This window comes from Eleutherodactylus coqui, chromosome 2 (genome assembly GCF_035609145.1).
Source record: "Eleutherodactylus coqui strain aEleCoq1 chromosome 2, aEleCoq1.hap1, whole genome shotgun sequence".
In the NCBI taxonomy this organism is placed as follows: Eukaryota; Metazoa; Chordata; class Amphibia; order Anura; family Eleutherodactylidae; genus Eleutherodactylus; species Eleutherodactylus coqui.
The window spans coordinates 83103837-83126576 of record NC_089838.1 but is presented as its reverse complement, the minus strand read 5'-3'; the positions used below and the strand labels follow the sequence as shown (position 1 = coordinate 83126576).

The 22740-nt window shown below is 44.1% G+C and overlaps 1 protein-coding gene across 3 annotated transcripts in view; it reads right to left on the bottom strand.

The window, feature by feature from the left end:
* The window catches only part of P4HA2 (prolyl 4-hydroxylase subunit alpha 2), an 87451-nt gene that overhangs the window by 48061 nt on the left and 16650 nt on the right, over window positions 1-22740 (bottom strand). For all 3 annotated transcript variants that reach the window (XM_066591147.1, XM_066591146.1, XM_066591145.1), the window contains exons 2-5: window positions 19549-19662; window positions 12539-12635; window positions 11142-11293; window positions 4624-4761 (exon numbers count right to left, since the gene is read on the bottom strand). In XM_066591147.1, the coding sequence (XP_066447244.1) occupies window positions 4624-4761; window positions 11142-11293; window positions 12539-12635; window positions 19549-19633 (472 nt within the window). In that variant the 5' untranslated portion in view covers window positions 19634-19662. The remainder of the gene's footprint in view (window positions 1-4623; window positions 4762-11141; window positions 11294-12538; window positions 12636-19548; window positions 19663-22740) is intronic.

The following is a 22740-nucleotide window of genomic DNA, read 5'->3' as shown; positions in this document are numbered from 1 at the left end:
GAGGTGAGGGTGTGGGTGCAGGCCATGAGACGGTCGTGCCTGTGTCCTGAGAGGGGGGTTGTATCTCAGTGGCAGGTTGGGGCACAGGGGGAGAGGCAGCGGTGCAAACCGGAGGCGGTGAACGGCCTTCGTCCCACCTTGTGGGATGCTTGGCCATCATATGTCTGCGCATGCTGGTGGTGGTCAGGCTGTTGGTGGTGGCTCCCCGGCTGATCTTGGCGTGACAAAGGTTGCACACCACTGTTCGTCGGTCGTCAGGCGTCTCTGTGAAAAACTGCCAGACCTTAGAGCACCTCGGCCTCTGCAGGGTGGCATGGCGCGAGGGGGCGCTTTGGGAAACAGTTGGTGGATTATTCGGTCTGGCCCTGCCTCTACCCCTGGCCACCGCACTGCCTCTTGCAACCTGCCCTGCTGCTGCCCGTGCCTCCCCCTCTGAAGACCTGTCCTGTGTAGGCGTTGCACACCAGGTGGGGTCAGTCACCTCATCGTCCTGCTGCTCTTCCTCCGAATCCTCTGTGCGCTGCTCCCTCGGACTTACTGCCCTTACTACTACCTCACTGCAAGACAACTGTGTCTCATCGTCATCGTCCTCCTCACCCACTGAAAGGTCTTGAGACAGTTGGCGGAAGTCCCCAGCCTCATCCCCCGGACCCCGGGAACTTTCCAATGGTTGGGCATCAGTGACGATAAACTCCTCTGGTGGTAGAGGAACCACTGCTGCCCAATCTGAGCAGGGGCCCGAGAAAAGTTCCTGGGAGTGTTCCCGCTCCTAAACATGTGTCATTGTAGTGGAGTGAGGAGGCTGGGAGGAAGGAGGAGCAGCAGACAGAGGATTCGGATTTGCAGCACTGGACGGCGCAGAACTGTGGGTGGATGATAGCTTGCTCGAAGCACTTTCTGCCATCCAGGACAGGACCTGCTCACACTGCTCATTTTCTAATAAAGGTCTCCCGCGTGGACCCATTAATTGGGCGATGAATGTGGGGACGCCAGAAACGTGCCTCTCTCCTAATCGCGCAGCAGTCGGCTGCGACACACCTGGATCAGGAGCTCGGCCTGTGCCCACACCCTCACTTGGCCTTCCGCGTCCTCGGCCGCGTCCACATCCTCTAGGCCTACCCCTACCCCTCAGCATGCTGTATTACCAGTGATTTGATTTCCCAGGTAGGAAATAAATTGGCGCAAGCCTGCAGGCCAAATATAATTTTTTCGCTTTTTTGCAAAGGGAAGGCCCCACTGCGTATATTCAATGAACAATACGTTTAATAACTGTGGTGTGGCCCTGAAAAAGTGTCACACAACTTTAGTGTAGCAGAGTTATTAACTCTGGCAGAGCAGGTATTTGCCAGTCAGGAAAGACAATGGCGCAAGCCTGCAGTAAACCGTAGCTGGTTGCGTTTGATTTTTGTACGTTCTCCACGCAGCACACACGTACACGGAGACCTTAGGACTGACACAGGCAGGCCAAATATAATTTTTTCGCTTTTTTGCAAAGGGAAGGCCCCACTGCGGATATTCAATGAACAATAACTGTGTTGTGGCCCTGCCTACACAATTCTGTCCCTGTAGTATCAATGGAGGGTGCAATGCTCTGCACAGACAATTTTTTGAAGAAAAAAAAAATATGCAACACTGCTAACAGCAGCCAGCACAGTACTGCACACGGTTAAATTTGGCCCTAGAAAGGACCGTTGAGGTTCTTGAAGGCTACACTCACTCCTAACACTCTCCCTGCCTAAGCACCACTTCTGTCCCTAATACCGGGTGCAATGCTCTGCACTGCCGATTTTGAGAAAAAAAATAAAAATTTTTCCACTGCTAACAGCAGCCTGCACACACGTAGATGTGGCCCTAAGAAGGACCGTTGGGGTTCTTGAAGCCTACACTCACTACAAACACTCTCCCTACAGCAACTCCAATAGAACAGCACTTTCCCTCACTAACTCACACGGCATCTGAGCCGAGCCGCGGGAGGGGCCGACTTTTATACTCGGGTGACATCTGATCGCCCCAGCCACTCACAGCAGGGGGGTGGTATAGGGCTTGAACGTCACAGGGGGAAGTTGTAATGCCTTCCCTGTTTTTCAATTGGCCAGAAAAGCGCGCTAACGTCTCAGAGAGGAAACTGAAAGTAACCAGAACACCGCGTGGTACTCGTTACGAGTAACGAGCATCCCGAACACCCTAATATTCGCACGAATATCAAGCTCGGACGAGTACGTTCGCTCATCTCTAGTGATGATATTACACGGAGTGTACCATATATGCTCTTCAGATGGGGACACAGCTCTCCCATCACATTTACTGATACTGATCACACAGCTCCTGTCACAGTTATAATACAGGAGATCAAAGCTCATCCTTCTAACTGTATACTCATGGTCTGTAATTTATTTAGAAGAATATAGAAGGTAATGATAATTAAATTGTCCTCCCAGCAGACAGAGATGGTACAGCCTCTAGCGCATGCTGTTCAGATGCATCATGGGATTAACAGAATAGTGAAAGTGAAAGCAAAATCAAGATGGTGCCTGATAAGTATCAAACGGAAGACCTCCAAAGTGTGACAGGTAATCAGGTGAGGAGCACATGGATTGAAAAATGTGTTTTCACTGGAATGGCCTGTTAAGAATACTTATACTAATAATACATAAAACAGATGGCCCAAAACTCTGTCAACTCTCCCATGAAAACAAACTTTTCCATCCAGCATGTCCCTTGAGTCCCAATGGACCAGAGAGCCAAAGAACCACTGGAGACATAAAGACATGTATTGTGTCATCAGGCAATTAGCCCTTCCAGTACAAGAAGGCACAAGCAAATGTCCAGGCCTTCTCTGTAGTACTAGGCACTGATAGAAATGCACTGGTGCCTGGATGGACTTTATCTGTATGATAACTTTTTTAAGTTTTACGAATGTAACAAACCATAGATAAAAGTATTAGAATGTAAAGAGAGGTGGGCTAATCAACACTAATACCAATTGACCACTATTATGCCAGCAGTACATGTTGAGAGCAAGAATAAAATTGTGCAAGCCACTTGCACATTAAACAAATCAAAAACAACTAAAAAGAACTGAAGGTACTCACTTTGTTTGCAACTCACTCCCCTTCTTATCCTAAACGGAAAAGGCCACACAAATTGGACACCTCCGATTTTCCTTGAGTCCAAAAAGCGTCAGAACTCCTGATACAACTTGGGCTTGATGAACCACCCTTCTCCTACCACAACTGCTGGCATGTAAAAGAAGTTTCCGCCTACACCTACAGATGTGACAACTTCCAAAGTCTCCGCATACTTTGCTCCATGACTTCAACAAGAATCTTCCTGCACTCCTCCCCCAGTACCATGGGCGGATGTTTTCCACTCGACTTTCTGGCTCCAACTTCTGCGCTCTTCTTTCTTCCCCTTCCTCTCCTTTTCTCCACCCCTCCTACTACTTTTTCTCCACCTCTTTCCTTGCGGGTCGCCGCCCCTTTCCTAGCCTAATTGCGCCCTCCAGTCCATGGCAGCTGCATTAAACATTATGCTGTCTTGCAAACTTTATGATCGCTAGGAATATAAGTGATCCTGAGAATGGTTTTCCCAACAGATCCCTCAATAATGAAACGGTAGTCGCATGTGTTCACCGCCACTCCACTCATTTCAATCACAGCACCCGAGATTGACGAGTGTTCGCACTAAGCAATCCCCTGTGCTCTCCTTGAAGTGAACGGAGCAGCGGTGGCATACGTGACTCTCGCTTCATTCATGCAGGGACCATCCGATCATAAAATTATCCCCAATCCTGTACATAGGGGATAGCTATTAATTTTTGTCCAGCCCCTTTAAGCTTCTACCAATATTGCAGCTCTTAGGATCTTCCTGAACACTTATGACCTTCTGCATACAGTAATAGATTTAATGGTGTTCTTGCTGATAACAGTGCTCTGCAGCACTCAGATCGATTGGTAGAAGTGGCTGAGAGTCACTAACAAGTATTATTACTTTACTGTGCAATTACTTTGCCTGTCCTCTCCATTCATGAAGGAAGGCAAGGTCTCAGATCAGAGCAACACTCCCAGGAAGTAACCAAAGGAACGGAAGTGGCACCATGTGTACTACTGGCAGATCTCTAAGGCCAACTGAAGCTGAGCGGATAGGTAACAGTGCAGCGGCTCTGGGGCACTTTTTAGAAAAATAACAATAGATTGATGCCTGAAATCTCGTTAGTGCACAATCTGAGACATAAGATCTACAAGCCCATGTATTTCAGTATTTAATGAAATGACGTGTACATATTAACATTTATTCTGGCACATTATTCAAATAACTTTTTGAAGAGGTCGGCCCTTGCCAACATTTATCATCGTATGACAGTGTGATTTTAAGTGGTGTGCATTATTTAGTGTAACACAGTATGATGCCAAGTGCATAAATATGCAAAATTGGCACAAATACAGAAAAATACTAATAAATCAATTTTTTTGTAGAGAATGTAAGGATGATGGATCCCTTGAGAAAGTGAAAAACTAAGCAATAGAGGGAATTCCATGTTTTGGACAGATTTAACCACTAATGTAAGTAACATTCAGCTAGTAAAGAGCTTGTGTCATATGAGAACTAATTTGCAGCACAAACCTGGCAATACTCCTTTTGCTATGACATCTGGATCAAGTCTGTAGGTGTCTTGGAGACGCATTAATGCCTTGGCTGCTCCAGTCTCATCTTCTTCATTTGGAAAGAACTCCCTCTGTAAGGTGAGGTTTGCAATAAAGCCTAAACCGGAGAAGAAACACAAGGATGCGTCACAAATAGGAACAATGTGGCTCAGTATGGGGTGAGTGAGGCTCTAACAAGTCATCATGACGTAATGGGGTAAAAGGTTCAAAATTACAGACTATAGCCGGCAACACATCAGCTACGGACTTCATTATAAAACGGTTTAGGCCTCATGTCCACGGGGAAAATAATAATTAAAATCCGCAGCGGATCACCCGCGCGCGGATCCGCGCCCCATAGGAATGCATTGACCACCCGCGGGTAGCTAAATACCCGCGGATGGTCAATAAATGTGAATTAGAAAAATCATGGAGCATGAAAAAAAATGGACATGCTCCATTTAGGTGCGGATCACGCTCCGGATGGCCCCATTGATCTCTATGGGGTGCGGGAAATCCGCTGCGGGTGTTAAATGCCATTTATTTGGGTGCGTGAAATCTGCATGCGGATTACAAGTTTGGCTTCTTTTTCAGTGGCCTTGCATTTTTTTTCACGCGCAGATGCAAAAATGCCATCCGCGTGCATACACGCGTGAAAAAAAACGCATCCGCGTGTCATCCGCATGCAATAAAATACTATTTTAAGCTCATCCGCACTGCATCCGCGGCCCAAATCCGCGTTACAAATCCGGAGCAGATTTGATTTTCCCCGTGGACATGAGGCCTTAAAGGGAAGAGAACTAAAGCAGAAAATAGTCTGTCATATTAGTAGAAAAAAAAAAGTAAGCTGGAAGGAGGTCATGAAAACGAGGAGGTTTTGGATTTCATGTAACTTACACAACACAGAATTTTCTAATAACCCGACGTACAAAACACCAAAATGTTTTTAATTAGTGAATCCCCTGTAGAAATTCTTGGAAGCAATGTAGTCCGGTAAGGCATACGTTCATGTCTGATCATGTCTTGAACATATGCTAACACTTGAACACATCTTTCATAGCTTGTGGATAACCTGACGTGGCAGAAAGCATGACCCGAAAAATGAAAATCACTTAACAGATTTCTATAGAGGGCGTTACTCATGAAGAAGCCTTAAAGTGGTTGTTTCAGTATTGCGTGTTATTCCCTATCCAGAGTTCCCGTGTCCCTCATCCTCATCACTGCAACACCCGCAGCGAGGAGGAGACAGGAGCGCTGGCAATTTTCATCAGCCCTCTTGAAATAAATGGCGCGCTAACAGCACATTCTTGGCTAGCGCTCCATTCGTTCTGACATCACCGCAGGGGGAGAAGCAACCCTGAAGTGACAAGCAGAGGGCGACACATGACCCCCATTGTCAGGATTGGTGGGGGGAGGTCCTAGTGGTGAGACCACCATCAATCAGTAAGTTATCAGCTGTCAATAGGGGATAACTTGTAATCCTGGTATAACCCCTTTAATTTACATTCTCTCTGGTTATCAGTGGAAGAACAACTTATCACCGTCATATAGAACATAACAGCAAACAACAAATGGGAAGATTCCTAGCAAATGTTTTTGGCTGGTCATTTTCTAAAGTAATTGGTTAGCCTTTACAAAATCATTTTGATTGGAAGTGGCGTACTGGTTCATAATTAGAGCACATTCACCTGGGTATATTATTGGTCCATGTTGGTGCCTGCTCACAAGAGCATCCAGTGCCCGTGATGAGGTACATCCATGGTTTGCTAGTCTTGGTCGCAAAAATCGTGAAGCATTGCCATCAAAAACGATGAAAATAAATAAAAAAAAAAAAACACAACAGACGCCATTAAAAGGCAGCTGGAGAAAATTGTTTTTGGATCCATCGAACAGCAGGTCCATCAAAGCGTCAAGGGTTTGGTTATTATTGGAAGCCATGATGCTAGTGTGAATATAAACTTTGCTTCTTTTATTCTTTTTGGGAACGGAAATATATGTTTTATTGTTCTGGAAAGGTTTTCTAGCTTTCATTCGGATTGGATCAACATTCCTCTTTAGGCCAAAAATATTGAGACTGAGGACTGAACTAAATGTCCAGTTGTGAAATTATGTGTAACCTCCAAGACCGTACCTTAGGGTGATGCAGACTTGATCTAGTGTGGACCACCTTTTTGGTGGCACTAGTGCACAGCTTAGATCAGTGACTACAGCCGAGCTACAGTGGCCCCTAAATGCCAATCTGCTCCTTTGTCCCTTTGTCCCAATGCTTTACATTGAAGCTCTGCCTGTTCAGACTGTCTGCAGTGTACAAGGCCACCCACCAGTTAGTGCAAAGAAAGCCTATCTCCATTACTACACTACGATTATAAACAACAAGACACCCAAGAACCAGGCTATATACAACATCAATCAAGTAACCGCCATACGTGCCTACACCATCTGATTCCTTCTTATGTTCTCATGTTACAATCTGAAAAGAATGTAGCCCCATTCATCATTATACACTTCGAATTTAAAGGGGATGTCTCCCCACAGACGACCCTTTTCAAAATGCAACCATCAGGATGATGATCACCCCATGTCCTGCTCTAGGCACCACCAGCAAAAGGCTCATTTTAAGGCCACAAAAGCAAATGTGTAGTATTACATGGTGGTCATTCAGATGAAAGGCTCTCTTAGTAATACAAGGATGGCTTACATCCAACAAATATGAATAGCTCATGTAAAGCAGCCATCTCTGTTGTGGCTCATACAGGATGGCTCTGAGCAAGGGATGTGCTAAGGTTACAAACCCTGTACATATGTCCCATAAAGACATATGAAGGTCATAGAGCAGTGTCCCACACTCAGGAACCTTCTCCTGCCCCATGAGCCAAAATGGAGAACCGTTCTTTAAGAGTGGCTCCCGTTCTGGCACATTTTGCATCATCATTGTATTACAGGGCAGTCATTAATCTGATTGGCCATCTCGTAAAACTGCACGTTTGGCTGGCTGCAGGCTTCCACCACCAAAATCAGGCATTTCTCCGGATGCGGTGCAGCATTCTCAATAGGGTCACAAAAAATGGCCATATACTCACCAATGTACTAACACAAGAGGGCGGGTAATGCACCATATCCCTCAACATGCAGACAGTCAAACTGCTCCTCCATATAGCAGTTTGGCTGTCTGCATGTTAAGGGATGTGGTGTATCACTGGTCCTCTTGTGTTAGTACATTGGAAAGTATATAGCCATTTGTTGTGATTTTTTTTGTCTGCTTATGTCCTCTTTTTTCTGCATTCGAAATAGGGGCTTTCTCTATGGAGATGATCCCTTTAATGGGAAAACCACTTTAAAAAAAGCATTACATTGTTGCACGTTTACCCTACTTCATCTGTAAAAAAGTGACACCTGGCCTCAAATCTCCAAGTTCCACAGTATATTATCCTATAAAACACGCAGTCCAATCCATAAAATAAAAGAAACTTCATGCAGCGGACTGACAAGTTTGTAAAATACATCAATTTACATTATGCCTGGATTAAATTAGTCTTGGAAACTAAGTGCATGCAAAGCTGGACATAACGTTCCAAGTTAAGAAAGCTGTATCCAATATACTGGCAGCAAAATAAAAGTAGGATGTGAAGGTCAGGAATTATCCCTGTGGTAAGAGATGGCAGCGAAAGGAATATTCCAGCCAACTCTCTCCAGAACATGATCTAACTTTTGGCTTATAACAACACTCAGTGAATATAACAACTAAAGCAGACCGGGCTGCAGAGAAAACATGATTTCAGTCTATGTGAAAGTAATTACTGTACTGTCTCAGTGCAGACTCAAGTTCTCGTACATGCACTCCCAGCCAAGAGGATATGGAACATGCATTCTTGTCTAGCACAAAACCCCTGGAGAAATGTTCTTTAAAAGGGGTTCTCTCAGAGCCTTCACTTATCGCCTTTCCATAAAATAGTTGATAAGAGTCTAATTCCAGGGGGTTCAACTGATCATGGGAACAAGGGCCCTTTGTCCCACGTTTGAATAGAGCAGTGGTCAAGCATGCACTTTGGTTCTCTATTAGGGATGAGCGAGTATACTCGCTAAGGCACCACTCGCTGCTCGTCCATAAAGATTCGGGGGGCGGCGCGGAGCGGGAGCTGCGGGGGAGAGCGGGGAGATCTCCCTCTCCCTCTCTCCCGCCCGCTTTCCCCCGCTGCGACTCACATGTCAGCTGCGGCGGCTCCCGAATCTTCAGGGACGAGCAGAGAGATACTCGGCTAAAGCACATTACTCGAGCGAGTAGTGCCTTAGCGAGTATACTCACTCATCCCTATTCTCTATTTTAAGTCTATGGGACTTATGCACAAAAAAGTACATCACTATCGTCCATGACACTTACGGAGTTAACTTGTTAAGATCAGGTGTTTTCTGATCCTGACGATTGCAGTGTCAATCATTACCGGGCTGTTACTGTTGATCAGGCGGAAGCCAATCAGAGGCGGCAGCGTCACTGTCGTCACTCCTGGCATCAGCATTCATATCTTAGGCGCCATGATGCCAAGAGATGGGGACGTGACACAACAGCCTGTGATTGACCGCAGTGGTCAGATGCTTCCACTCGATTGTCTACAAAGAAGCCAGCCCCAGGGTAGTGCGAACCACTCAGCTGCACTTCAGGGGTCAGAGGAGAGGAGATTATGATCTGTTTTTTATTGTAGGTTTAATCACTTTTTATTAAAGTTTGCGTATATATAAAAATGAATTAAACAGCAGCAAGTAGGTCTCACAGGACCATATGAATTGTATAAAATATTTAGGCCGCCTTCAGATGGCCGGGTCGGATCCAGCAGCGAGAATTCTCGCCGCGGGACCCGACCCGAGCGCCTGCAGAGAGCAGCGCGTACTCACCCGCGCCCCGCAGCTCCCGATCTTTCATGTGCCGGCTGCCGGGCAGCTGGCGCATGCGCAGACCGGAGCCGGCGGCCAGTGAGTGACGTTTCTGTGCGGGGCTCGCAGAAATGGAGCATGCTGTGGTTTGTTAGCCGCGCGAGATTTCGCCAAACCGCAGCCGTCTGCCTAGGATTGCGTTTGCTAACACAATCCTATGGCAGCTTTCAATGGCGGAAATTCCGCGGGAAATCCCGCCGCAGAATTTCCGCCCGTCTGCAGGTGGCCTTAAGCATAAGATTTTCTGGCGTAGTTTCAAAACATAGTTTAGTTTATGCATTTCTCCTTTTGATTTCATGATTAGCCAACTTTCACGTGGCATTGTTATAGGAAGTAGATAAATCCCCTAGGACTTATGGAGGTCAACAATTCAAGCTTCTACATTGACTAATTTATGGATCCAGTTTACTAAGGTTATTATATAGAAATAGATAACTACCGTATATAGTAGAGTATAAGCTGGCTTTTTCAGCACATTTTTTATGCTGAAAAAGCCCCCCCCCCCCTTCCCGACTTGTACTCAAGTGAGCTAGACTAGACTAAGCACAAAAAAAAAAAAAAACAAGGATGGTTTCTCCGGCGGTGCAGCAAGCTGCTCTGTAATCCTTCCCGCTGTCATCTCTCTGCTAAATGGGGCTTTGCATTACCCCGCCATCAGCAAGTAAGGGCTATGATTGGATCGAGCGCCAGTCAATCACAGCTGGCGCTCGGTCTTTCACAGCTTTCACTGAATGACATCACCGAATGGCTGTGATTGTTTCATTGAGTGCCAGCTGTGATTGGCTGGCGCTCGATCCAATCACAGTGATTACAGAGCAGCTTGCCGCACCGCTGGGGAGCCCATCGTGAGGGACACAAACGCCGGCTGCAAGGCGAGTATTGTGTTGTTTTTTTTACCTGGTCTAGCTAGGCTTATACTTGAGCAATCTAATTTTCCCAGTTTTTTGTAGTAAAATTAGGTGCTCCGGCATATACTCGGGTCGGCTTATGCTCGAGTATACTGTATACGGTATATGTCCATGTTGTCAAACTAAAAGGAGATAATATCTCAGTTACAACTTTTAACACAACCAAATTGAACTCTATATAGATTTAATATTGATAGATTAGTAGAAAGGAATTTAACAGAGAATAGAAAGAGAAGGAAGAAATAAGGAAGGAAGAAAAGAGAGAGAGAAAGAGTTTCACAGATACATACCAAAGGAGTAAATTGGGAAGGGGGGTCTGAGGTGAACCACTAGTGGTGTGAGGTTTAGGTTAACAAGGCCTGAAAATCAGAGGTGTTTTGAAACTCTAGCCAAGGGCTCCACATTGCTATAAATTTCTCCGGGAGATCTAAATCCTCAGACAGCATCTCCTCCATTGTCATAATCTCATTCAATTCTGTATCCACCCACCCAGCTGCTGGAAAAAAGTTTTCATAGTCATGATAATGGATTTTCTATAAAAAGTAAAAGATGGCCAGATGACTAAGTCCTAAACTCAGCAGAAAATCATCTTGTGGATTCGCATATTTAGTTATACTCACTGAACACTGGTTTTAATTTAAAGCTACAGATCAGTACTCCTTACCCTTAGTTGAATCCTGAAGCACCAAGTTTTCAAGTGTGAGCCAATCTGTATTTAGTCTCTTCACCAGCTTGTAAGCATTGACAGGATGAGCCAGGTAACCCTCTGGATCAGAGGTAGATCTACTTGTAAGCTCTTCTACTTGAGAGGCCCAGCTGAAAGAGAAGGATCTTTATGTCATTCAAGCTTTTTTTTTTTTTTAAACATAAATTTATGAGAAAAATAAATAAATATAAATCCCTACGTATAATAGTAAGGTCAATGCTAGGAGATTTATGTAGGCATCATTAAAGCGACCCTCTGGTTTGCAAACTTTTGTCCTGAGACATGAGGGTTGAGGATATATTACCCAAAGTTGTTCTTCTCTGCTGCCCGTCCAATCCGCCAGTTCCAGGACCCGTTTTTAATTGTCCATGTTGACTGCAGCAATTTTCGAACTACCTATTGCTTTGTGATAGGCCAGAATTGCTCACATGATCAAACAGAGAGAGCAGGTATAAGTGTATACCAATGTACTGTAGGGGATTTGGTAGTCTAAAGATTGTGTCAACCATCTTGGATGGCCAATAACGGCACCCAGAACCGATGCATCAGAGCGATTGTAGAGAATAACAACTGCAGGTTATATACCCTTCAACCCTTCTGGTCCTAGATCAGAATTTCGTCCAGAAACAGGAGGGTTGCTTTGGACGATCCTTTTTTCTAAGACATGGTACCCAACCATAAGCTGATGTCTGTAGGGGAACTCTATAGCAAGTGTTGAAAATTCTGCACCACCACAGGAGAAAAAGCATTACTGTGACCACTGAAATCCGTTAACTATCCTATAAGACATAAATATGCCAGGTCCTCCAGAAAGAAACAGGCTCTTTGTACCAATCTCAGCTCTGGGAAATAAATTCTCTAATGTATTTTAATATGGGGTTTCTGGTCAGAACACCCCCTTTAAAGGGGGTTTCCAAGCCTCAGATATTGAGGACCTATCCATCAGTATTACATTAGTGCAGTGACCGACTCCCAGCACCCTCTGCAATTAGCTATCTGAAGGGGCTGCAGCATTCCCTGACGAAGTCACATCCACTGTTCACAAAGCCTTTCTGCACCTCATTACCAGTCAAGTGAATTGGACTGAGATGCAATACCAGGCATAGCCTCTATACAATAAATGGCACTGTGTCTGGTATGCAATGAAGTGGCCATAGCGCTCTCCTGAGCACTGCATCCCCTTCAAACAGCTAATAAACATGGGAGGTGGAGTTGGTAATATTAATGACCTATCTGAAGTTCGAGTCCCAGAAAACCTCCTTAAGACCAGATGGCTGTACATTGTAGCTTCAGAATATGGGAGTATACGATAAAACACTGTTATATGCGGTCTGTATACATCCATATCCAAATACCTTTTAATCTTAGAAAGGCGCTCTTCTTCTTCTCGAATGTACTCTTTTAGGGACTGTACCAGGTCCCTTTCCTTGTAGATTAGGTCCGTCATCTGACCTAGAACAGAGGGAAAAAAAGTTTCTCATTTCAAAGAGGTGAAATATTAGTAGTTGTGCGCAGCCTTGTAATATGCAGTGCTCCACACTTCTCTGGCTTTCAATTTCTAATATTTAATAAGCAGATATTACTGTCCATCATATTGCCTGTAAATTGACCGGGCACAGAGCCTACCAATCTGTATCTACTCCCAGCTTGTCGGTCTATGACAATCAGTCTATGTGAGACAACCCACCAAAGAATAGTAAAGGGTTTTTCTTTTAAAAAACATTTATCTCCTATCGAGAGAACGGGGGACAAACGTCTGATCTCTGGGATTTCCAGCGTTCCGAGTTTGGTTTCACTTGATCCGAAAAAAGTGTAAGGACGGCAGCAATCTGGTGCAAGTAAAATCCTTTTAGTCCTGCAAACGCTAAAACGACGTTTCGACCCTGACGAGTCTTTTTCAAGTATAAAACAAGTAGCAACATCCAACACTTAAATAGCACATACATTAATCCCTTAACCTATCACAGTACATATTATGAAAATCGTTACCTCCCACACAGAAGCAGGTGGGCTGACTCCATAGTTGGTATCATCATGGTGATTGGTGACATCCTGTGAGCCCCAGCGCGTCCACTGCTCTGTACTGTGCATGTCTATATCCCATAATGCAGTGCATGGAAGGGAAGTTTGGTGCACTTGAACGTCACATGTGACTGGAGCGGCGCTGCACGTGCTCAACGGTCATTTAATTCAATTATACAGGACAGGCGGATGTCAATGCACTCAACTATTTCCCTTCTTCATCCCATAGAAGTGAATGAATCAGTGATCACGTATGCGTACTGTCACTCCATTCACATGAGGCATTTGGGTGAACCAGTCTTACGATCGCTAGGTGTCCCAGCAGTCAGATTCTCAGCAATAAGACTTATTTCCTATTCTATGAAGAGGGGAGAAATGTTTTTAATGGAAAAAGACTTGCCGCACTCACCTCACCCGATGCTCCCATAGCGGCAGTGCCAGGCACCCCACTATATTCCATTTCCTGCTGCAGCAGCGATGACATGCCAACACAAGGATGCATGACCCATGTAGTTAATCATCGGCCAAAGTGAGTCAGCGACTGGCTGGAGAGGTCCCATCCATGGTGTCAGTGATGTCACCACTGATTTGTTGCAGCAGGAGGCGGAGCACAGTGCAAGATCGGCACAGATGGGAGAAGGGCAGGATCAGGCAAGAAGACTATGGCTTCTCTGTAGTTCAGCAGATTGGACAGTTTTGTCAAATTTATATTTGACCATAAAAACCCTTCAGCTTCAAAACATTTTTACTGAGGTTATTCAAAATTAGGTATATCACATGTAACATAGTAACTAGAGATGAGCGAGCGTACTCGGAAAAGCACTACTCGCTCGAGTAATTTGCTTTATTCGAGTATCGCTGTGCTCGTCCCTGAAGATTCGGGTGCCGGCACGGAGCGGGGAGGAACGGAGGGGAGATCTTTCTCTCCCTCTCTCCCGCCCGCTCTGCCCTGCTCCCCGCTGCGACTCACCTGTCAGCCGCAGTGGCACCCGAATCTTCAGGGACGAGCACAGCGATACTCGGATAAAGCAAATTACTCGAGCGAGTAGTGCTTTTCCGAGTACGCTCGCTCATCTCTAATAGTAACATAACGTAGTAGAGTATGTTAGGCTACAAAAAACATATGTCCATCCAGTTCAGCCTATTAACCCTCCCCCCCTCCCCTCCCCAAGGTTAATCCAGACGAAGGCAAAAAATCCCAATGAAGTAGAAGCCAATTTTCGGGGGGAATAAAATTCCTTCCTGATTCAAAGTCTGGAAATCAAAGTAATCCCTGGATCAACAAGCCTTCTGCAGTAATCAGCTTCCGAAGCAAACAAGCTGCAATATATAAATATCTATTCGAAAAAAATTTTAGTACAATATGTGTGTACATGTGGCATACTGCAGTTCAAAAAATGAAAATAGGACAAATTTATACAAATTTTCCTCAATTTTGTCATTTTTAACAAAAATCCGCAAATCATGTTGATTTACTTTTACCAACGAAATAAAGTACAATATCTGCTGAAAAACCATTTTCAGGATTACTTGGATGCATAAAACCTTTCCAGAGTTATTCTCTGTTGAAGTGACCCATGCCAGATTTCCAAAACTTGGCCTGGTGATTAAAGGGCTTGTACCCTGATTGGGTGTACTTGCTAATTGGTGAGAGTCTTACTGCTGAGCCCCCCGCCGGTCTCAACACCAGAGGTCATCTGTCCCCGCAATGAGATGACTGAATGAAGCGAGGGTCTTGCAAGAGCACAGCAGCACCTAATTCAATATAGCACTGCAGAGATACCCGAGCGGCAACTGCTTGAGTTTTTCCAACTGAAATGAATGGAGTGCTGAGCGTGCATGTGCGGCCAGCGCTCCACTTAGAATCATGTCCTTGCAGGGGAAGAAGTGACCCCCGCAGTAACAGGATAACGGGTCACAGGAGTTTCGTTCTTGAGATAGGCGGAGGTCTCAGCGGTCAGACCCCCACCAATCAGAAAGTTATTCCCTATCCTGTGAGGATAAGGCAGATGTGAAAGGGATTCCAACCATTTCCTAGATCGGTGCTTGCCATCGGTAAGTAGAAACATTCCCGTTTACATCTACAGAGTAAAAAAACAAAAAAAACAAAGACATGCCAACCTGATACCATTTTGCAGACAAACTAAAGGGTTTGCTACAATGTATGCAATGCAGGATATTCTGTGTATGCCTTCACATCTGAGGTGGGGGGTTCTACTTTCCTGCTCCGTTCGGGGAGCAGGAAAGGGGAATCCCCATGCCGAATGTATTCATCTTATGATGGAACCGAACAGCGCTAAACGGACCCTATTGACTATGATAGGGTCCGTTTGGTTTTCGTTCAGCTGCCCATCATTTTACTGGAAGAAAAAGTGCTTTTTGCACTTTACCATGCAGTGCTATTGCTGTTTTTATTTTGATGGAACTTCTGAACGGCATGGTGCATCAGTTATGTCCACAGTGTGTCTTTAAAGCACTGTCATCTACAAGACCCCCCACCCCCCTCCCCGGATACTCGGGACCCATGTTTAAGGATTTTAATTTTAGCACCACTACCTCTGTCTCGTGGGAGGTACAATGCCTTAAAGCTCCCTAGAAGTCAATTTCGGACCGACCTTTAACAGGCCTTACAACATGGCTAAGGAGGATATAAGCCAAAGCAGGATCTTCTCCATAAGGGAAAGATAACCATCTACAGCCATTTCGGAGTTGTTGCCCCTCATCAGTACACAGTAGGGTTCTAGATGGCTGGGTGAGAGTCCTGTGAGGTGGGTTGGGAGGGGTGCGGTTCCTCTTTGGGTGTATCTACACACATACACTTTGTTCATGAAGAATACAGTTGGGTTTCAGCTCAATCACTGCGAATGCTGAGCCCTATAATTTATTACACCATAAAAAAACAAATGAAGGTTTATTTTTAGAGCCTTAATGAGAACAAGGCGGCTCTACGAAAACTCACAAGGGCATCTGGAGCCGAAAAAAGAAATGTGGCAAGGAGAAAGGAAGGACCTCCATTCTCATACTGCCAATTATGTGCTCATGGCATATGCCATGCTAATTAAAAGGCACATCTCAATGTCAACAGACTTGCCTTCAATTGGAGCAACTGGAACCAATGTGTGCTAGCTGGATAAACCAGCTAAATATATGGACTGAGGAGCAACATAAAGATATCCAAGTGCCTAAAACACCTAAACAACGGTAAGTAAATACATCTAACGGAACAGAAGCAAACTGAAAGCTTTCCACTGTTTGGAAAACCCACTGAAATCAATAGGGGTAAAAACAAAAAACATTTAATTCAGTCTTAACCATTTCCAATCCAATCTCCCTGCCAACTGCACACTCCCCAGCTCTTATTTATTTTGGGTGGCAAAGCGCGTTGTGGAATCCTTGGAATTTCTGAACAGAAACACATAAAAATAAACCGTTATGATGATTTTAATAGCAATTTTTTGAAAATTAAACTTAGATTATGAGTGTTTCACATCGGGAAGATCGATTGCAATAATCCGGTAACATACATGTATATTCATATTACATACATTTCTATAAGACGACTATTAATTTCTCTAAAGATAGATAGATAATACAGAGACGTCCTAGAATATGTTTCTATCACTATGCAGGGGAGAGCTCAGACATCAAAGCTCTCTTCTGCATATGTATGTTGCACTACATCTCAGAGCGCTCCTCTGCATAGTGATAGAAACATGTCACCTCGCCCGATATGGGAGCTATGCGGGAGAAACTCAATGTGGGGCGAGGTCCGACACTGGGTTTGAAAGGTTAATTCTGCTTCTCTGCTCCAAACACGGAACAGAGACGGAAGCCCTAACGTAGATGTGAACGACCTCTAAGTACACTCTCGCACAGGCATTTTTTCAGTGTTTTCAGTGCAGCGCTAAACCCTCTCAATCACTACCATTGATTTCAATGGGGCTTCTCAGACAACGATGATTTTCAATTTGGCATGAAAGCCATTGTTCGGCAGAAGAGCTGATAAGACGGTTCTGCCCGAGAAGCGCTGCTTACATTGTCTCAGCTGCTGGCTCCACAGCAGAACAAAGCGAATGTATTCAGAGAACAGACCATGTGCGGTTCTCTGAATATAGCTCCTGGCGGTTCACAAGCTACTAATTGGTACTAATAGGCATTAGTACCAATTAGTAGTTTATGCAAAATGATCACTCAAAAGCCATCTTTTGAGTGATCATCTGTGTGTAAAAGGGCCTTAAGTCACATCTATCTTCTCCATGTTTTCTACATAGTCTACAGGGTTAAAAAGAATTCACAGTATTTACTTCCGAATGCCAATGGGGTTTAAGCAGTTGGACCAAACAGAGATCAGTCTAATAACAGATGGGTTCGTCAGTGAAATGCCTTTGACTAGTCTATTTTATGACAAGTGCAATCCAGAAATAAGAAAACTAGCTAATATATATCAGGCGGTGACTGGATTTAAAAGAGCAGTTTTTTCAGGGGCATTTCAGATGTACCACACATCTAAATTATTTACCCCAATGAACTACAAAGCATTTTAATTTAGATTATACAATAGGCCTTATTTATTAACACTGAAATTCTGACAGCGGCATTTAAATCCCCCGAACAGCCCCGCACGGCCCCCCCGCGGTGAGATCGGGGGAGCCGTGCATGTGTCATGGCAGCCGGGGGCCTAATGAATGGCCCCAGGGCTGCCTTAGCAGACTGCCTATCAAGCCATCTACACAGGGTGGCTTGAAAGACTGCCTGTAAAAAAGCAGTATGACGTAATGCTATAGCATTACGTCATACTGCAGGAGCGATCAAAGCATCGCATGTTAAAGTCCCCCAGGGGGACTTCAAAGTAATGTAAAAAAAATAATCAATAAAGTTTTTTTAATTGTTAAAAAAAAAAGTTATAAAAGTTTAAATCACCCCCCTTTTGCCATATCTATTATTAAAAAATCTAAATCATAAAAATATGTATTTGATATCGCCGCGTCCGTAAAAGTCCGATCTATCAAAGTAGTGCATTATTTTTCCCGCACGGTGAACGTCGTCTGAAAAAAAAAATAAAGAACGCCAGAAATACACTTTTTTAGTTACCCTGTCTCCCAGAAAAAACGCAATAAAAAGCGATCAAAAAGTCGTATGTATTCCAAATTGATACTATCGGAAACTTCAGGACATCCCGCAAAAAATGAGCCCTTGCTCAACTACGTCGACGAAAAAATAAAAAAGGTATTGCGCGTACAAAATGACCGCAGAAAATAATTTTAAAAAATTAAATATCTTAAAAAAAATAAAATTTAAGTACTACAGCAAAAAAAATACTATGCAAGTTTGATATCGTAGCAATCGTACTGACCCATAGAATAAAAATATTAGATCGTTTTTGTTGCAATTTGTGTGCCGTAGAAACAGGACGCACCGAAAGATGGTGGAATGTCGTTTTTTTTCCATTTCTCTCCGCTAAGAATTTTTAAAAAGTTTTTCAGTAAATTATATGGTACAATAAATAGTGCCATTGAAAAATACAACTCATCCCGCAAAAAACAAGCCCACATACAGCGACGTCGATGGATAAATAAAGGAGCTACGATTTTTTAAAAGGGAGTAGGAAAAAACAAAAATGGAAAAAAATGGAAAAAAGCTCCGTCACTAAGGGGTTAAGCTTCTCCAGTAAAATTGGTCGCTATGAGTAACACGTAGATAATCATCCGCCCACACACCACCGCCAGTATTTTAAGTTGGATCATGAGAACTGTGTACAAAGTTTGGTTGAGATTCATAAAATTTTCCCTATATTAGGGTACTTTTCAACATAGTGCTAATCATTCACCCGAGTGAGCTGTGACATAGTTTGCTCGTTTACTTGGGGGAACGAACATCACTATGTGTAAAAGTACCCTTACAACTACTCTTTAGACCTGACGATTTTGCATTTGACCAGTTACAGGTGTCAGACTTCACTAAGGCAACTTATTTATGCAGGCAGATACATAGCCTTCAGCTGGAGAGGGATAGCAGGGACCACAAGCTGTGTTCTCCATAGGAGCAACTGATTACATTGTATTCAGCTGACAGCCCATGTGAAGACAATGAAGCTGAGTGCAAAGTGCAGACCACATACTGGGATGTGCAAACAGCTGCTGGAGGCTCATTTACATGCAAATGAAGCTCATAAAGTGTTAATGGGCATTAGTGCCCATTAGTACTTTATGCAAAATGATTGCTAGAACTGTCAATCTTTCAATCATTTGGAAGAGTTTCTTTGCGTGTAAATGAGCCTTTAAGAGTCAAGCAAAAAATAACCCATTTGCATGTATTTTATATATATATGCACATAGAAACTTACCTATCGATGTGAAAAATTCTGCCCCAACCCGCCATTGATACAAGAGGTTGGCTAGGAGCATCAAGATGGCAAGTAGACTCTTCATCTTTATATAGGACAATGGAGAACTTCAATCTGAAGGCAAAACAGAAAAAGGTGTCAGTCAGATATTATGTGTACAATGAATAACACAATAAGAAAAATGCAACCCTATCACCACTGGTAAAATTGTAATGTCATCACAACACCACAAACTGTGACTTCCACATGTACTAATGCTATAATGTCATGTAAAGACAGATTCAATGCTACACTGGTACTATTGTATTATGTCTCCACCAAAATAATAGGTGGAGACCTTGAGTGACAGCTAAGGGCTAGGTGACGGCCCTAAAGGTCCTGATTGGCTGGGTGCTGCAAGGCCTATCAGTGTGGGGATTTAGTTATGGCTTTAGTTACATAATTAGCTGTAAATTATTCCATGTTACAGCGGGGCCACTGCAACATGGAAGTATTTACAGCAAATAATGTAAGCCTAACACTGAAATTAACCCTAACCCTCTATCCCAGCAATAAACATTTCCCGGTGGGAGGAGATTGCTGGCCATCCCACACCCCAACCCCCCACCGCAAACACCAAACTGCCCAGCTGTTACCAGGGCCGCGGACCTCCATCCACACATGCAGACAGTGGCCCCCACTTCAGTAGGAGGACAGGACCAGCTATGACCCGTGAGCGGGGAAAGAACACCGTAGGGGCTGAGTGGCAGGACTGGAGAACCCGACGACGGAAGCGAGCCCTAAGAGAAGAGGGGAGACTGCAGTGGGGAGTGGCAGTACCTGACAGGCTGAGGACGGGAGCGAGAAGGAAGACAGGAGTGCTGAGTGACAGAACCTGAGCGGCCGAGGATGGACGGTGAGCCATGCAGCCAATCAGGAACAGGGGCGTCACCTGGCTGTCAAACAGCCTTACCCTTGTCGACACCCATCACTTCCGGTGTCGACAAGATACACCAGTACCTGCTACACCTTCATTAAGACAATGGTCATGTCTTCTGGAGCATACACATACAAAAGAGCTGGTAAAGTAGTCAAGTATATTATTATGGAAGTGACAGTTTGCTTACGGAGCAGAAGTCAAAATCTTCAGCTTCTCCACATTATTCTAACAAGCTCCAGAATCTAAAAGTCAGTAAATCGCTCTTCCAAGTGGCTTTGTAATATGCACATAGATATGGAGCATTTTACAATGTTTTATAACTTTCTATCATGGAAAAGTGAAAGAGATTACTTAGATTAGAACCCCATAACATCTCTGATAGGGGAGACATGGTGGCATTTTGTGCAGAGAGGCACTTCACTATATAACTGTGCTCTTCCTGAAGACTATTAGCATAGGCAAAGAAAGCTGCTGCAGAGGAAATGGAAAAATTCTGAACAGTGCAGATCGTTAATATGCCATTTATGATCCGTGGAAAGCGGATGGCAACTACTACGGTCAATAAAACGGCTGGCACTGTAAGAGAGCCGGGTAACTTAGAAAAGGATGACTAATATTAAAGAAAAAAGATATCACAGGGATCATTAGATTTGTCTTTTTACATTAACATTGGTTGACAGACAAATCCGCACGACCCGCCCTTCCGTTATCTCAAATATATCCATTAGTTCATTAAGCGAGGTGTAATTAGTAAAGTTTTCCGCCCACTGCTATTCACAATAATCCAATCTTCTCATTACTTAGAGACACATAAGCCGAGCATTTATTAGCTGTATCTACAGTCACGTAGGAGCAATGCATCATGGAATATCACTTGCCCCCAGGAGACACATTCTCTTTCTGTCAGACTTCACAATAACTTGTCAGAACAAATAGATCCTGCGTAGCAGATGAGCAACCGGGAATCCAGCCAGCACAGCGGATCCATCTCTCTCTCCTCAGACAGCTGTATTGGCACCGAGGTCCAGTACACAGCAATGGTTAGTATTATAGCCTTCCTAGAAGAGCTCACACCATTTAACAACACAGTTTTACTGTCATAAGAGATATCATTATATTTAAAGATTTGGTCTGTTGGTCTGTGCCATGACCAGACAAGACCTAATTCGGAGTTTGAGCCATGATGGGCAGTTACCCTGAAAACCCCGACTGATGTATAACAAATCGAAAGCTGAAGAGACATGGATTCCAAAAATGTCATCATCTCTGAACTCACTTCTCCTCAACTGCAGTAAGCCGACAAACAGTCCAGCTCTTGATTATAATGTATATCCAAGCCAAGAAATAGTACAGTAGATTCCTATATGCTTCCTTAACATAGACGGCATGGCCTGTTTGCAGGCTTAGGCTGGCCATACATGTTAGATGTACATCGTCGGAGCCCACCGATTTTGGCAAGACAGGCTGATTGTTTAATGTGTATGACGCCCCCCTGACACTTGCCCAACAGCAGATGTTAGGGGAAATAAGGATCAAGCAGTTAGATTTCTATTGTCCTACCCTTTTGTGCTCAGGTGATAAGCCTCTTCCCGAATGGTCTGGTCGCAGTATTTTACCCTCTCTACATGCCTGACCCAGTCGAGTATATATGTACATAGAGTCCATAGGCAAAATAGAAGTCAGCTAAAAGGCCATCTAATGTGTATGGGCAGTCTTACCGAGAGGTAGTTAAAATGAGTTCAGAGATTAGAATTACATCTATATGTCTCTTCAGCTAGTCAGACATTAGGCTATTGTAGTTCAAGACTGTTCTTCAGGGTGACAGATTCCCGTGAACACTGAACACAGCAACACATGGATATGGTCTAATAAGTGGGAATGAGTTCTAGGATCCAACCACAAGACAACTATCTCCCATAAGGTAAGTTATACTAAGCTTGCTTCCATGATTCATCATCTTCTAAGCCCACATGCATTCCTAGTGAATGTTAGGGTGCTGTAGAGATTTAGTATGTTACCAATCATCCAATGCAAAACCCAGGGTTGGACAAAACACAATCACCAGGTTCCTATGGAACCTAGAAAATTGGTACTGGGAACAAAGTTTCTCTTCCTGTGCTCGATGAATGGGCGATTCCACCCTGTATTGAATGCATGTAGAGAAACAATGTCATGGGATGGAATCAAACTATGCAACATATCCGCCATATCTGCACATACTATAACAAGTGTGTTTTATATACAGTATTTTGCAAGTGTGGAAAAAAATTCTG